Below are 16,955 nucleotides of genomic sequence, written 5' to 3'. Positions count from 1 at the left end.
TCAACATTTTAGAATATGGCTAAGTCAGATTTTTATTTTATTTATTTTTTTATTTTTACTTATTTATTTTTTAAATTAATTTCATATTTAATTGACGAGCAAATGTCACCTGAAATGTTTCTGTTGGTTCCCAGCTTCCAAAGCACAATCCCATATATACTCATTTGCCCTTAACAGCAATGGGTGTATCAGGGAGAAATGCTTTCGTCCACAGTTCACAGGAAATCTGGCTTAAATAGACGGAGGTTGTTTTTCTCATTTAACACGAGGCTGGGAAGTGGTGTTCTGGAACTGGTGTGGTGGCCCAATGGTGTCTTCGAGGATCCAGGCTCCTTCCACCTTCCACTTCACCATTCTAGTAAGAATGTTGGCCTCTTGCCCTCAAGAAAGTCACCTCATGGTTGCAAGACAGCGTTCCAGGCATCTCATCTGTGTTCAAGGCTGGTGGGCTCTGGGGGCATCCTGGTGAGAGGAAGGACCTCTCCGGAGACTGAGACGCTGGTGGGGGCCATTGCTCTGGCCTGGTCCAGGTGTGCTGACACAGACCCCTGTGGGCGCCATTGAGGTCTTTCACGTCAGATTGTTTTTAAACACTGAGGGTCAAACCAGTGTTCACACTAGGCAGTGTCTCTGAAATGGTGAATCACAGATAGATTTTCACTCCCTTAGTGATGACTTAAATGACACCCACTCCAGGAAGCCCCCCCCCCCAACCCCCCAGCCAAGGTTCGTGTTACTCCTGGGTGCCGTTCACATTGCAGAACATGTGACTGCGCCCCCTGGAGGTGAGCTCAGGCATCTCGGCCTCCATTTCTTTGGGTTTGTTAGCCCATGGGGCAGTGTCAACGTATGTATCCAAGGTGTGGCTTGTGTCCCTGGGGAAGGACATCTGCCCTCTGGATCCCTCCCTGGGGATGTGCACGTGCCCAGCCAGAGCCCACTCACGACTTAAGTCCTGGCTTCAACTGCTAGGCAGGGAGTAGGCAGAACTCAGGGAAGACAGTGTCCTGGCCAACGGGGGCCCATCCCAGTGTGCGTCACCTGCAAAATGGGCTTAATGGAATGGCCGACCTTGTGGGGTTACTGTGAGGACTCGGTGAGCTAAACCATGCAACGAGCGGTTGGTATACACTGAGTGCTCAACAGATGTTATGATTATTCTCTCTCCTCCAGTCTTCTCTCTGCCCCCACAGCTACGGCCCATGAAATGAAGTCCCTGAGGGCAGGGACCACCCTGTCGTGCTCACCAATGCATCCCCGGTGCCTGGGGCTTGGCAGGTGCTCAGTCAATGCTTGGTGAGAGAGCGAACGGGTGCCCCCCAAGAGGAGGGTCTCCCCACCTCCCTGCCTCCCCCTGGATGACTGCAGCTGGGCCTTGGAGCCTCCAGCGCCCCCAGTGCACCCTCCACGCTGCCACCAGGGAGATCTCTCTGGAACAATCGCTGATCCTGACTTTCCCCTGGCGAAACCCCCACCCCAGGGCTCCCCCTGCCCACTGGGCAAGTGTCCAGATCCTTGGCTCAGTGTTTGTGGCCCTTCGGGGTCTGGGCCCTCTGGCCTCTGCAACTTCCTCTTCTCCTCTGACCACTGCCCCCTTTTGCTCACCAAGGGCCCTCCCTCTGCACGCACTCCCCTCCCTCTCTCCCTGGCCAAGCCTAGTCATCTCTCAAGCTTCGTATCAAGGGTCACCCCCTCTTGGAAGACTTCTTGAATGCCCTCCTCTCTGCTCTGTGCCCCCTGGGCCTGTACAGAGGTCTGTCCTCTAACACTTGATGGAACCCCTGACCGTCAGGAGCACTTCCATGTGTCTGTCCTTCATGAATGTAACAACCACGTCTCATTAGCCATGACAGAGTAACTTCTGACCTGACTTCACCTCTCTGAGACTCAGTGTTCTCATCTGTCAAATGGAGCTGATACCCACTTCACAGCACTGTTGTGAGTTAACGGTGTAACTGTCTGGCACATCAGAGGTGCTCCATAAATTTGTTTACCATCCTCTTTTGTTATGTGTCAATCACGGTGACCAGCGTGGAAGGGGAGGGCGAAGTTCACTGGACAGGGAAGGTCTCAGCAGGGCCTGGGAGAGACAGATATGGCGATGGGAAGGAGAAAAACGTAAATTCAGAATCTTGCAGACAGGCAAACAAGGCACTAGGGCCAAGAAAATTCTAGAACAGATTGTTTCAAGGGTTATTTGGGAGCACCTTCAGGGGAGAGGTATGGGTCCCATGTAATTCAGCCTGAATTGGCTGAGAACCTCTAGTGAGACAGGTCCTGGGCCAGGAGCAGAAACAGAAAGTACTGGGGGCCAGCCCTGTGGTGTAGTGGTTAAGCTCACCACACTCCTTCGGCAGCCCGGTTTTGCAGGTTCAGATCCTAGGCGTGGACATACACCACTCATCAGCCATGCTGTGGCAGTGACCCACATGTAAAATGGAGGAAGAATGGCACAGATGTTAGATCAGGGCTAATCTTCAACAACAAAAAAAGAAAACAGAAATTACTGGCACACTTCTCACTCAGAAGGCTCAGGGTCTGGTTGGGCGGACAGACATAACCAGGTTACAATGTGTTCAGTGTTTAAAAGAAGCAAAGACACAGTGTCACGGGAGCCCAGATGGAGAAATGATTAAGTCCCAGGGTGGGAAGAGGGGGTCAGGGAAGGCTTCTGGGAGGAGGTGGCTCAAGGATGAGGAGAGTGGGAAAGGCTGCGAGAGCCGTCTGCGAACATCTGCAGGGCGTGTATGGCGTCTGGAGGCAGCAGATGTTACCTCAGAACAAGGAGGACCTTTCTAAGGACTGACTGGCTCACAGCGGCACAGGCGGGGAGCTCTCCAAGCCCCGGATGAATGGGGAGCCCCTCACGAGAGCCACCTGCACAGCCAAAGGGAGGTCAACGGCTCGAACTTGGGGCTTCAAGCCCTCTGAGGTCGAGGGGACCTGGAGAGGATGGAAGCTTCGAATTCCCTGACATCAGAACCCCGCCCCCTGCGGCTCCTGACCCGGGCAGGCAGCTCCACCGGGCCTGCTCCCCTCATGGCCCTGGGGAGACCTCAGGCCACCCAAAAACAGATCCTACGGGGAGAGAGTTCTTTCCTCCACTGAGCCGAGGCCTGGCTCCTGGTAACCACGGCCAGCACCCCTTGTTGTACAGGAGCCCCCCCTGACCCACGGCGGGCACCTTCCAAGACCCCCAGTGGACGCCTGAAACCACAGATAGTACTGAACCCTACGGAGACCATGTTTCTTTCTATAGCTACCTACCTTGATAAAGTTTAATTTATAAATTAGGCTCAGTAAGAGATTAACAATAAAACAGAACAATTATAACAAGACGCTGTACTAAGTTATATGCATGTGGTCTCAGAACATCCCTGGGTACTGCCCTCACCCACGTGACGGGAGACGACATGCCTATGTGAGGAGATGACATGGGGTGAGGACGTAGCATTATTTTTGGACCGCACTTGACCTTGGGTAACTGAAACCGCGGAAAGGGGAACCGCGGATAATGGGGGACCACTGCACTAGCACAGGGCCTGACCCCCCGGGGAAGCTCAGCGCGGTAACTGAGGAACAGAGAAGCCCCTGCTGTGGCTTCAGCTCCACCCAGTGGGAACTCATGTGGTTCCTCCGGACAGCTTCACATATTCGGCTTCTGCGGGAGCATCTGTTGCGTGAACCCCAGTATCAATTCTCCCCTTAGTTAGTAGCACAATCCCCAATTCTGATCTGGGCACGTGGTTCTCCAGAACAGGCCACAGCCCCCAGCCTTCCCGGCAGCTGTGAGCTCCCTCTTCCTCCGACCCCGTGCCTCTGCCTTCTGCCCGACCAATGGCACGTGACAAGTGTCAAGTGTTCTTCAAAGGAGAGGCATGTTCTCCACCCCTTCCTCCTTCCCGCTGGCTGAAAGGCAGATATGATGGCTGAAGCTCAAGCAGCCATCTTGGACCATGAGGTAGAAGCCATGTATTGAAAACGGCACACGGCCAAAAGCTAAAAGCCTTCCATCCCAGCCTCCCAAGCCCAGCCTAGTTCTCTCCCATCTTTGTTAACCTGAGAACTCCTCTCTTATATAAGCCAGTTATTTTTAAATTTCGTTTTATACTATATGCAACTAAATCTAATCCTTTTTTTTTTTTTTGAGGAAGATTAGCCCTGAGCTAACATCTGCTGCCAATCCTCCTCTTTTTGCTGAGGAAGACTGGCCCTGAGCTAACATCCATGCCCATCTTCCTCTACTTTTTATATGTGGGACACCTGCCACAGCATGGCTTGACAAGCGGCGCCATGTCCACACCCAGGATCTGAACCAGTGAACCCTGGGCCGCCAAGGCGAATGTGCACACTTAACTGCTGCGCCACGGGGCCGGCCCCCCCTATTTTTTTTCAAGATTTTTTTTTTTGTTTTTATTTTTCCTTCTTCTCCCTAAAGCCCCCCAGGACATAGTTGTATTTTCTAGTTGTGGTCCTTCTGGTTGTGCTGTGTGGGACACCGCCCCAGCATGGCTTGACGAGCAGTGCCACGCCCGTGCCCAGAATCTGAAGCAGCAAAACCCTGGGCCGCTGAAGCAGAGCGTGAGAACTCAATCACTCGGCCACGGGGCCGGCCCAAACCTAAAATCGTTCTTTTTTTTTCCTTCTTCTTCACCCCAAAGCCCCCCAGTACACAGTTGTATCTTCTAGTTGTGGTCCTTATGGTTGTGGCATGTGGGACGCCACCTCAGCATGGCTTGATGAGCAGTGCCACGTCCGTGCCCAGGATCTGAACCAGCAAAACCCTGGGCCGCCGAAGCAGACTGCACGAACTTAACCATTCGGCCACAGGGCCGGCCCCCAAATCCTTCTTGATAAAGCTCCTCAAGGCCCCAACCCTGAGGACCCACAGGATGGGGAGGAGGAGAAAGAAAGGATCCAGGCATGGGGGATGGAGAGAGGGGCTCTGGGGAGAAAAGACAAGTTCTCCAGAAGGTTCTATTCCACCACTCCTGATCCTAGGATTGGCAAAAATCCCTGTGACTCACCTTCCTTGGTCTGATGGAAGAACTGGTGGCACACAGGAGAGAGCAGATGAGAATTTAACACTAGTTATCAGCACAAATGGTAGACGTAAATTGTAAACAACCTCACGTCACTGGGGGTGGGAGAAGAGACCCGGGTCAGGCAGACAGACAGCAGTAGCTGCGAACAAACACAGCAGGTGCGACAGAAGTGGATCGTGCACATGGCCTCATTTCAGCCGCGGGGCAGCCCTAAGAGGTAGTTATCTTGTGTCATCTCACACACAGGGAAACAGACCCAGAGAGGTCAGCCCAGCGAGGAGCTCACGCGGTGGCCGAGTGGCAGAGGCAGCATTCAAACCCAAGCCCTGCTGTGCGCGCTCCCCCTGGGCCCAGCTGTTCCGCTCACAGGGCCCTGAAGTCAGGGCGAGGCTCCCACTGCTGCCCTGGGCTGAGAAGCAGAACCACCTGGAGAGCGCGCTAACAGGTCCCACCTTCTGTCCAGGACGGAGGCGGCCCAGTCGAGCGAGGCACCCAACCCCAAGCACAGGGGAGAACAGGAAGGCAGCAGGAAGAGCAAGTGGAAGGAGCTGATAAGCCAGGTCACAGGGCCTCCCAGTCACAGGCCCTGAGCTTCGAGTTCCCAGGCCCAGGCGTGGCCTTCAGACCTGCACCAGCCATCGGCAGCCATCGGCAGCCATCAGCAGCTGGCCGGTTCTAACGGTGGCATGGGAGAGCGCCTGTCCAACGGGCTGCTCCTGGCAGGCCCACAGGCCGCAGCTCCCCGCTCCCTCTCCTCAGGAGCCTCCCGCACGCACGCAGGGCTGGGCAGCACCTGCAGCTGTGCTCCGGTCAGCCTGACCCTCTTCCGCACTAGTCCGCGAGCTTCCCCGGGGCTGAGGGCACGTCGCTCCCCTTTGCAGTCCTGGTGTTAGGGCCCAACGTGGTTCCCCTAACCAGGGCACAACCCGAAACTGCTGTGCTCCAGCCCCAGAATCAGAGGGACCCTAAGTGGCAAAAGGGGTCTGATGATGCTCCAGAACAAGTGCTCTGGTTGTCGTCACTGGCGCCTCATCTTCCTGCCGCAGGGGGCCTGGATTCTGCCGACAGCCCTGCCGGGTCAGGGCAGCAGGGGATGTGAAAGTGAGCTTCACCCAAAGATCCTTCTGGAAGGAGCATGAACAAATGGCAGCCCTTAGCCCAGCTGGCCCCCTGAGGGCTCTGCTCTGAAAGGGCCACACCTGCAGGCGAGTGAGAGGCATCTTCTCTAGAAAGGACTACTCACGCACTCCCTCCTTGGTTACTCTGGCAGGGAGCTGACGGAAGCGGAGGAAGCTGCCCGAGTTTGGGGCTGGGGAATGTGCCAGGACTCATGTCCTCCCACCACTTCAATTTCAGCCAGGAGAGAGGGGCCAAGGAGGAGGACAGGCCCCGGGTCTCAGCCAGGACAGGGCAGAGCAGACCCTGCTCGCCCACCCGCCCCGCCGTGCACCGTTCAGAGCAGCAGGTGGACTCTGGACTCGACCAGCAGCTACGCTGGCCTTCATCCCTGTTTAGGGGCCTGGACCTACCACCACCTTTTCACACCCCGGGGGAGATCTACTGAGAATGAGGATGGACCCACTCCCCAACTGTCTCCATCACCCCAGGGGCCTGCCCTTGGCACGGGGCATCAGGGCTGGGGACAAACACAAAACAAGTGCACTTAGTTTCACAAATCTGATACAGGCCCCAGGGGTAGGCATTTGGGAAGATGCCCAAACTTAGTCCCAAAGGCTCCTGGGGGAAGCCGGCTCTCAGCTGCCTGCTCCTTCAGGCTCCAAGTCCCAGGCTGCAGCTGTGGCGTCACTGGCTCGGTGCAGGCTGGGTTGCGGGGACAGCCAAGCTGAGACAGGACAGGTCCCCGCAGCCCCAGCTGGAGCCCAGCCTGGCTCTCGGGCTCACTCCCCGCCGTGCCGGGCTTTGCCAGTCAGCCGGCGGCGCTGGCTCTTGCTGGTACGAGTGGCACTCGGGGGCTTCTTGGTGGAGTCCTGGGCCCGTCGGGGGTGTTTCCTCTTGACCTTTTTGCGACTGTGTGCGTGCAGTGATGCCGTGAGAGAGGAGATCCTGTGGGAGGGTGGGAGGCTGGTGAGGCTGGGGCCTGTTTACCCTGGGGAACAGGGCAGGGGTGGAAGGTTGTGCAGTGGGGTGACCGATGGCCCGGCTCACGGAGGGGAAGTCAGGACATGCCCCGAATGCTGGGAGTACCAAATCCATCCCAGAGGCCACCTGCTCGGACCCAGAGGGCCACCAGTGACTCAGCTTGTAGAGAAAGGCCCCCAGCCTAGCACTAAGGGCACCAGGGCCAAACTTCTCAGGGGGTGGAGGTAGAAGACAGTGAAGAGGGACCAAGGACCAGTTGACAACAGAGCAGAGGGCTGTTCCGGGCCCCACCTGTCCCACACCACCCAGCACTGGCCAGCGAGAGGTGACTCTGCAGGACCGGTCACCAATGACAGCCATGAGGGGCAGGCTCAGAGGGGAGGACAGGCTCACCGCTGGGAGAGCAGGGGGTCCCTGGACTTCCTGGGTAAGGCTCTGGTCGGCTTCTCCACGGACGCTGCCTCCTCCTCAGACCCGTGCCCAGCCCCTTGCTGAAAAAGCACAGGATAAGACTGTCACAGAGAGCGGTGGATCGAGAGGGCTGGGCTGGGCAATCACGCCTCCGTCAAGTCGGGGCACAACCTGCCACCTCCCCGGCCTGGGTCGGGGCTTCCAGAAGGCCGTGGGCAGAAAAGCCATGGATGCGCAGAGGTGGGGATGGCCCAGGGCACAGCTGTGTTTCAAAGTCCTCCTCGGCCTCAGCTCAGAGCAGACTCCCCGGCACTCACACAGAGAGCGCTCTGACACAGGGACACGGAGAGAGCTCTGACACGGGGACAAGAAGGAGAGAGCTCCAACACGGGGACATGGAGAGAGCTCTGACACGGGGACAAGGAGAGAGCTCTGACATGGGGACAGGACTTGCCTCTGCATCGGACCTTACTGAAGAACCAGCACGAAACAGAAGGAGAGGGTGAAATCAGTAAGGATGCGACACAGCAGTGCCTCTGGGGCTTAAGGACACTGTGACCCAGGACAGGAAATGTGGCTTGCCTTGTACCGTACATGTACATGTGTGTAAATTCCTACACAACCAGATGCAACTTTAACTGAAACAAGCGTTTCAGGAGACAACACTTTCTGTGATGCTTTTTGAGGTCTTCATGATATTGCTCTTTTTTGTTTGTTTGTGTAAAGTTGGCACCTGAGCTAACAACTGTTGCCAATCTTTTATTTTTTCCTGCTTCTTCTCCCCAAATCCCCCTAGTACATAGTTGTGTGTTTTTTTTTTTTTTTGAGGAAGATTAGCCCTGAGCTAACATCTGCTGCCAATCCTCCTCTTTTTGCTGAGGAAGACTGGCCCTGAGCTAACATCCATGCCCATCTTCCTCTACTTTATATGTGGGATGCCTGCCACAGCATGGCTTGCCAAACGGTGCCATGTCCGCACCTGGGATCCGAACTGATGAACTCGAGGCCGCTGAAGCGGAATGTGCCCATTTAACTGCTGCGCCACCAGGCCGGCCCCAATATAGTTGTGTATTTTTAGTTGTGGGTCCTTCTAGTTCTGGCATGTGGGACGCCGCCTCAGCATGGCCTGATGAGCAGTGCCACGTCCGCGCCCAGGATCCAAACTGGCGAAACCCTGGGCCGCTGAAGCGGAGTGCGTGAACTTAACCACTCGGCCACCGGGCCGGCCCCTGTTCTTCTTTTTTTTAATGCTGGCCGAAACCTGCTAATGACTCACAACCCATAGGTTGAAAACTCACTGTCAGTGCACACAGACGTGCCGTGTTATTGCTGTGTATCACGCAATGGGAGTGACCACAGTAAACAGCTCTCGTAAGGGTTTCTCATGGATTAACCACTTTTATCCTCACAGCAACCCCACAAGGCAGCTGCCATCATGAGCAACCCCAATTTACTGATGCAGGGAAGCAGGCACAGCAAAGACATCTGCCCGAAAATGCAAATGAAACCACAGGGAGACATCACCTCACGGCCATCAGAGTGGCTGTTACCAACAAGACAGGAAAGAACACGTGCTGGCGAGGGTGTGCAGAAAGGGAACCCTCGTCCACCGCTGGTGGGAGTGCAAACCGGTACGGCCACTGTGGAAAACTGTAGGGAGGTTCCTCAAAAAATCAAAAATAGAAACACCATATGATCCAGCTATCCCACTACTGGGAATTTATCCAAAGAAAATGAAACACTAACTTGAAAGGACATATACACCTCCATGTTCACTGCGGCATTATTCACAACAGCCAACATGGAGATAAGCTAACGGTCCACCAACAGATGAGTGGATAAAGAACACATGGTATATACACCCAATGGAATACTACGCAGCCATAAAAAGGATGAAGTCTTGCCATTTGCAAGAATACGGAAGGAACTTGAGGTCATTAGGCTAAGAGAAATAAGCCAAATGTAGAAAGCCAAATACCATACGACTTCACTCATAAGTAGAAGATAAAACAACGAATGAACGAACACATAGACAGAGAACAAATCGGCTACCAGAGGGGAAGGACGGGGGGACGGCGAAAGGGGTAAAGCTGCACGTGTGTGCGGTGATGGGTGGCAACTAGACTCTTGGTGACGAATACGATACAGTCTATACAAAAGCTGAAATATAATGATGTGCACCTGAAATTTATATAATGTTATAAACCAAAGTGACCTCAATAAAAAAATACATTAAAAAAAAAAGAGAGCCAGCCCTGACAGCCTAGCGGTTGAAGGCTGGCGCTCACCGCTTTGGCGGCCTGGGTTCATTTCCTGGTCTCGGAACCACACCCCCTGTCTGTCAGCTGCCGTGCCGTGGCGGCAGCTCACAGAGAGAACTAGAACAACTTACAACCAGGATATACAACCACATACTGGAGCTTCGGGGAGGAAGGAAAAAAAAGAGAACAGATGTTAGCTCACGGTGAAATCTTCCCCTGAAAAAAAAAAAGAAAAGAAACCTGCCCAAGCTCCCAGGGCCACTCAGCGGTGGAGCTGGCCTCTGAAGGGAAAGGGCCCCTTGCACTGGAATCCCCATGACATGGACCAGTCCACAGCAAGCCCCTGGCAGCCCAGTCTGCCCCTGTCCCTTCTTCCCCAGGGCTGGGCATGAGACCCACCTCAGCTGAGGGCAGCCCGAGGAGCCGGACCCCCGAGAGGTCAAGGTCGCTGATGGTGGTCACGGTGACAGTGTGGTTGGGGTGGTCGTACTGCACCGACTCTGTCTTTGCCGTCACCAGCCGGTCCAGTTCGTCCGCCTCCTCTGTGTGGGGTGGGCACAAAACCAGGCGTCAGCCCCAGGGCACGAGCGAGCAGGCTCCAGCCCCCTCCCAGGTCTGGAGGGCAATGGCCCCGCTGCTCTATGGGAGAGGACCCAGGAAGTCACGGGCTCCGGAGCCTGGCCTGCAGACAAATGGTCTGAGTGATCCAATTCCTCCTCTCAGTCTCTAGGGGACCTCAGACCCGGTTCCCACCTAGGACAAACCCCGCATGACACCAGGAGCTGCTGCCGCCCGTTCCCCTCTATGCCCAGTCCCTCCAGGCCTCAGAAACCGGGCTTTCTGCTCAGGATCCATTTACCAAGAGGTTTGCGTCTCCTTCTCCTGGTCTCTGATCCATTCATGCTTAGAGGACCACCCTGCCCCCAGGTCACCACCAAGTCCCCCAGAACTAGGGAAGTCAGCTTCTGTGCTGTCCCCATACCCCTCCCACTTACCAAGGAATTAGTAAACCCAGGCCCGCTGGCTATTCTCCAGATGGGGCCAAGGACAGGACTTACCCAGCGCCTCCTCTCTCTCTGCCAGCATCTTCAAGTATTCCTGGTGGCGCTGAAACCAAAAGGAAGGGACACAGTGAGTGTGGCCTCAGCCCAGCCCCAGGCAGGGGCACTGCTCGCCTCCAGGGTGAGACCACAGCTAGGAGTGAAAGACCAGGAGGTTTCACCCTAACCCTTCCCAGGCCCGGGCCCACAGTGTCTCTACTGGGACACACTGCTCCCCAGGCCTGCCCACACCTCCCCACATCCCTGCAGATGCCCCAATTCGGGCCATCGGAGGCTGCCAGTCCCCTGGGAGTCAGAGACTCTCTCCCGCCCTCCCCCTCCGCACCTCCTCCCGGAGCTTCTTCTGCTCCTCCTTGAGCCGCTGCTTGATCTCCTCAATGGCTGCCTTCTTCCGCTCCACCTTCCGCTTGTGGAAGCCTGTTAGGTACTCCCTACAGGGAAGAGGCAAGGAAGAGTCAGGAGAGGGTCAGGAGGAGACACAAGGAAAGGGCTCGCTCCAGGAAGAGAAACACAGCTACCACTGCTCCATGTGCAGACACCACGCCAAACACGTACACGTGTTAACTCACGTGATCCTCACAACCTCTGTAGTAGGTGCCAATCCCCATTTTACGGAATGGGAGACTGAGGCACAGAGAGGCAAGGTTACCTGCCCAAGGTCACAGAGAGTGTAAGGTTGGGGAAAAGAGGGAGCGGCTGCCTCCCTTCACTAACTGCCCTCCAGGGCTTGCAGCTTCAAGCAACGGGGCCAGGTGGTGGGCATGGGTTGTGGGCTAGGGGCCCCTTCTAAATTGGCAAACTCCAATACCCAGTGAATTAAGCCACTTTTAGCGCGACTTTCAAGGCCACCCTCATTCAGACTTCCACAAACCCTCCACTGGGCCAACACCCCATTTCCCCAGGACCCTGCCCCCGGGACCACCTGTAGTGCCCGCTGACGCCGCCCTGGGTTCCTGATGATGCCCCAGCATTTCCCTCCCTCCCCCTACCTGATCCCAGCCCCTTCTTATCTCTAGTGTTGGCTGAACCGTTCCCGTCTGTTCCAGGGCCCAACACTAGGCTTTTCGTTGACCCACAACCATATGCCAAGGTGGCACTCTGGGGACATTTGATGGACCGGACGCTGAGGCTCAGGGTCCCGCTCAGGGGTCTCAAAGTTTGGCACACACACCGAAGGAGCTTAGTAAACGTCTGGAGAGTGAACAAACGAACTGAAGCCACTCATTTCATTCATTCATCATCCAGCAACAACAGCTGGGAGTCCGCAGCGTGCGGGGCGCCGGGCGGGGCTGGGCGGGGCTGGGGAGGTAGAAGCCACCTGCGCCCACCGAGCCCCGGCTCTCGGGCCACAACCCCTGCGAGTGTCTGGCAAGCCGGGGAGCCGGGACGCGAACAGCTGAACGAGTCCATGCCACGGGGCGGGGCAGGGGGCGGGCCCGCGGCCGAGGGGCGGGGCCGGAAGGGCCGTCCACGTGAGCGCGCGCCGCCGCACCTGGCCTTGGCCATGCCCCGCGGCCCGAAAGGGATCCAGCCCAGCCCTGGCACTCACCGCCGCTTCTCCTCGTCGAAGCTGAGAACGAGCCGCGGACGCCGGTCGTCACCATCTCGCTGCTTCTTCTTCTTGCTGCGGCCCATGGCGGAGAGGCCCGGGCGGCGCGACGCCCACCCGCCCGAGACACTTCCGGGTGCGGCGTTTTCACCCTTCCGGGGGCGCCTCGCCGCCGCGGTGCTCCGCAGTTCCGCTCGCCAGGCCCCGCCTTTTAAAGGGGCCTCCCCGCCCCCCCCCCCCCCCCCCCCCCCCGCAATAACATGCGGATCCCTGCCCTCCCGGCGACTCGAAGCGGTACTCCCTCTCCTAGGCTAGCACCGGTGAGAGCGAGGCCCCGAGGTCCCAGGGTACCTAGCACACGTAGGCGCTCAATGCAGAATTATTAGTGAATGGCCAAAGATGGCTGATCCTACTTATGATTCTGATGTCAACTCGGTGGTGGTCTCCGAGAGCACGTTTCAGGAGCCAAACTAGCTGAATTAGAATCCTGGTACCCCAATTACAGCTGCATGGTCCTGGACCAGTTGCCTTCTCTGTTCCTCAATTACCCTATTTGTAAAATGGGGATAATTATAGTGACTTTGTAGGGTTATTGTGGAGCGGTGGTGTTCAAAGTTTGGCATGCCTCAGAATCCCTTGGGGGGCTTGCTGAAACCCGGGTCATGAGGTTCTGATTCAGCTGGTCTGGACTGAGCCCCGTAATCTGCATTTCTAACAAGTTTTCAGGTGATGCTAATGTTGCTGGTCCACGGACCAAACTTTGAGAACTATGACTGTGAGGGGTAAATGAATTATGTAACGTGTACATAACATAATACGTGCCACACGTCTTGCTACACAAGCCATCTTCCTTCCCTGTGCCTCAGTTTCCCCAAGTATGGAATGAGGGTGTCATAACACCTCCTCTACTGAAAATGAGGGCGCGCATGTGAAGGTATTCAGCAAAACAACACCCGAGGGGGAATCTTAGTGACTGGGATTGTATGCCTGAGTCCCCCATCCTCAACGCATCTGTGCCGGGTGCTGCAGACAAGCTGCTGCCCTTGCCTTCAAGGACTGGCGGTCCTGCAGGGCCGATGATCATCAGTCCAGGGGAGGAAGGCTGCACAGCGAGAAGCACAGGAGGCTGCAGGAGCTCAGGGTAGGCTCCCCCAGTGTGGAGGGCTTCCCAGAGGAGGTGACCCCAGAACTGGCTGAGAGTGGAGATAGCAGAGGAATAAGAGACTCTTAGGAGCCAACCCTCTCCTTTGATAAGTGACTGGAGCCCAGAGAGCAAGTTAGCACAGGTGTATTGAGTGCCTACTGTGTGCCAGGCACACAGAGAAGGGAACTGTTACCTCAGAGAGGGGAAGCCACTTGTCCAGGGTTACACTGCTGCTCTGTGGCAAAGCTGGGACATGAACCTGGGTCACTGGCCTAATGGCCCAGCATCCTGGGCCGCTGGCCTGAGGGATCACTCCCCCAGGAGCTAGCATGCCCCCTCTGGAGGGCAAGATGCGGGCTCTGACATGAATCTGGGAAGGAGCCAAGCACACAGTGGGTGCATCTCTCCTTGGATGTTGAACCCATTCTGCGAGGGACCTCTGCCTGGGGGACTCCGTGTTGGGGCTGAGAGGAAGTTATCCTTCCAACCCTGAATGGTGGGGCCTCAGGGTGATGAACAACTGCCCCCCTTCCCCTCGCCCCTAATGGCTGTGCCCTAGCACACCATGCCACCTTGGCACCCTCTCTCTGGGTACAAGCATTGCCCAGCGAGCAGCCCTCTGCAGCTGGGCTGCCTCCTCTGAGCTCCAGGCACTGAGTCTCTGGCTGCTGTTTACGGGCTCCGCGCCTCGCCCAGACTGGCTGTGGAGGAAAAGAGGGAAGCGGCTGCCTCCGGACTCCATAAGTCACCAACCTCCCTGGGCCCCTTCCCTCCCCACGGTTCCTTCGTTCCATCTCCCGCTGTCCTCAGAATGTTCTCAGGCCCCACAGCCTCCCTGTGAGGTCGGCACTGCTTTAATCTGTCGTACAGGTGAGGAAACGGAGGCTCAGAGAGGGCAGGGACTGGACCAAAGTCACCCAGTGTCTAAGTGGGGCACACTGCCACTCCCCGCTGCTGCCTTCTAGGTGGCGTGGCTCTGCCCTCCCAGAGCTTCCAGTCTGTCGCAGAGACAGAGATGGAGTGAGGGGACAGCTGCTCCTGCGGGACCTCGTATGGGTCCCCGCAGCCCACCCAGCCCAAGCTGCTGGCTACGTGGGGCTCAGGGAGGCCTCCCGGTGCAGAGTGAAGTCCGCCACCTCCAGCAGGCGCCATTGCTCCAAACTCTCCCCGGGGAGTTTCAGGTCCCCTCACCCCAGGAAAGGAGACGAGGGTCTGCCCACCCCACCCAGGTTCCAGAAGCTCGAGAGCCCTTTACAGCAGCTCACGGTCTAAAGCACCCACCACCCTTTTGGGGTTGTTCCCTCCATGAAATTATTTTTATGTTTATTGAGCACCTACTATGTGCCAGGCACGGCAGGAGATGGCACGTTCTCTTAGTAAAAATGATGAAGAGGATGAGCCAAAAGAATACTAGCAGCTGCCGTTTACTTAGCTCTGTACCCGATTATCTCTTTTGAGGTATGAGCCCCATTTTACTGAGGCTCAGAGAGGTGCAGTCACTTGCCCGAGGTCACACAGGCAAGAAGAGCAAGTGCTGAGGGTGGAGCCCAGATGGTCTAAGGGCTGGACTTAGTTAGTTCTCTGATCCCAGTTTCAGAGGCTCCTGGGATATGCCGAGTCTTAAAGGAGGTGAAGGAAACCAGCATTTGCAGAGCCCAACTCTGTGCAGGCACCATGCGTTTCTCTACATCGTCTCACCTAATCCTTGCAGCATCCCTACAGGGTAGATGCTGGCATTAATGCAATTTGATAGACGAGGAAACTGACGTTCAGAGAGGTTGAGTAACTGGTCTTAGGAGCTGGGGTTTGAACTCAGGTCTGTCTGACTCCGAGCCCAGTTTCCTCTGCCCTGCTGTAGTCCCAGTCCAGTACTGTGGGTGTTCAGCCAGCGTAGGGAGAATCAGTGCGGGTCAGCGGGGAGAATCAGTGCGGGTCAGCTGTGAGGACCAGAGAACGGCAGCCGAAGGGACACCTCCTGCAATGTCCAGCAGAGGGCGGCTCTCCACAGCCAGCCTTCCAGAGCTGTTTCTCTCTGGGTGGCCACGTGGGTGCCCCAGGAGAGCCTGGAGATTGGGTGCGGCTCAGGGCAGCCCCCAGCATGTGCCTTCCCTCCTCCTTGGCCCCCTTGTAGAGAGGTGTCCCCCAGGGGACCCGCTGAGATGGGAATCATCCACCCCAAAGGGCCCAGGTGCAAATAATGACCCCTAGTTTATAGATGAGGAAACTGAGGCTGGGGGTGAAGGAGACCTCCCCAGGGTCCCACAGCGGGTGCCGGCTGTCCTGGAGAGTGAGAGTCCCCAAGCCCCCACCCCACACACACCTCAGGAGGCAGTGCCCTGGGGTCGTGGGGGAGCCCACTGAGGTTCCGATTCTGAGCTGTCTGGAATATTGGCCCGGGTCCCGGGGGCTGTTCCCCCGGGAGGCGGGGGCCCAGCAGCAGGCAGCGGGAAGGAAAAGGTGCAGAGAAGTGGTCAGTCTGCAGGTGGCCCAGGCGTCAGCTCAGGCCCCATCCCTTGTGCTGTGAGTGTGACAGGCTGGGTCAAGCATTGCCCTCCAGGGGGCCAGAGCCTGGCTGGTCCTGGAAGACATGCCCTCTTTGGAACCCAGGAGAGGAGAGGCCAGCCCAGCGAGGAGTGAGTCTCCCACGCTTCTCTGCTCTCAGGGAAGAGGCTGTGGGCAGCAGGAGGCCTCTGGGAGCCTGGAGGCTGGGCGGCGCGCCTGCCTCTGCTTCTTGGTTCCCTGCAGGGGCTGGCATATCTGTCCCCACGCCCCCACACCCCATTTTCTCCTGTACAGAAACCGGCCAGCAATTGGTGCCAGGGCCGCCGTCCAATCTGTCTTCCCCGTGTTGGGTTGAGGGTCCTGCCCAGGGCCAGAGCCAGCGGTTTCCAGACCAGCATCCTGGCCGCCCTCACATGCCAGCTTTGGGGTGTGCAGCCTGGGGAGCCCCACCGGGCTCAGCTGCGCCCGGCACAGACCAGGGAGTCGTTCACGTCATCACTCAGAGCCTGTTTCCTCCCCTTCAAATTGGGATAAGAGTGTCTCAAGAGGTGGTTCAGCAAGAACAGGAAACCACCACCCGCTGAGCATTTACCAGCCACCAAACCTGTCATCCTTCGCAGGGCTCATTGAGTCCTCACAACAACCCTACGATAGGCTGCGTGCTGTTACCCCCGAATAAATGAACATACCGAGGCTCAGAGGTCAGTACACGCGCCCAAGGCCACAGAGCTGAGAGCGCCGCACTGTCTGAACCGGCTCTTTCTAGCTCATGAAGACAGATGAGAGGGGCCCCAGGGCCTCTCCCCCACCTCCCTCTGTGCCACACCGGCTGCCAGGGCATGAATCCTTGTGTCCTTGCGTCTTGCCCCCTGGTTTCATTTA

General features: G+C 56.8%; 1 protein-coding gene and 1 long non-coding RNA gene across 2 annotated transcripts; both read right to left on the bottom strand.

Moving 5' to 3' along the window:
* Positions 1-14: 14 nt before the first annotated feature.
* On the bottom strand, positions 15-2,641 carry LOC139080374 (uncharacterized). Its single transcript, XR_011534847.1, has 4 exons — positions 2,342-2,641; positions 1,995-2,080; positions 946-1,041; positions 15-630 (listed from the first exon to the last, which is right to left on the bottom strand). It is a non-coding gene; the product is annotated as an uncharacterized lncRNA (long non-coding RNA).
* Positions 2,642-6,708: 4,067 nt separating this feature from the next.
* NOL12 (nucleolar protein 12) lies at positions 6,709-12,608 on the bottom strand. The gene is made up of 6 exons (XM_070600658.1): positions 12,428-12,608; positions 11,204-11,309; positions 10,876-10,924; positions 10,217-10,359; positions 7,539-7,636; positions 6,709-7,109 (listed from the first exon to the last, which is right to left on the bottom strand). Exons 1-6 carry the CDS (start codon positions 12,511-12,513, stop codon positions 6,944-6,946), a joined length of 648 nt encoding a protein of 215 aa, XP_070456759.1. The 5' UTR covers positions 12,514-12,608; the 3' UTR covers positions 6,709-6,943.
* Between the last annotated feature and the right edge of the window lie 4,347 nt (positions 12,609-16,955).

The sequence above is a fragment of the Equus przewalskii genome, chromosome 29 (assembly GCF_037783145.1).
Source record: "Equus przewalskii isolate Varuska chromosome 29, EquPr2, whole genome shotgun sequence".
Lineage (NCBI taxonomy): Eukaryota > Metazoa > Chordata > Mammalia > Perissodactyla > Equidae > Equus > Equus przewalskii.
The sequence above is the reverse complement of the archived record's forward strand: the minus strand, read 5'-3'. Positions and strand labels throughout refer to the sequence as shown.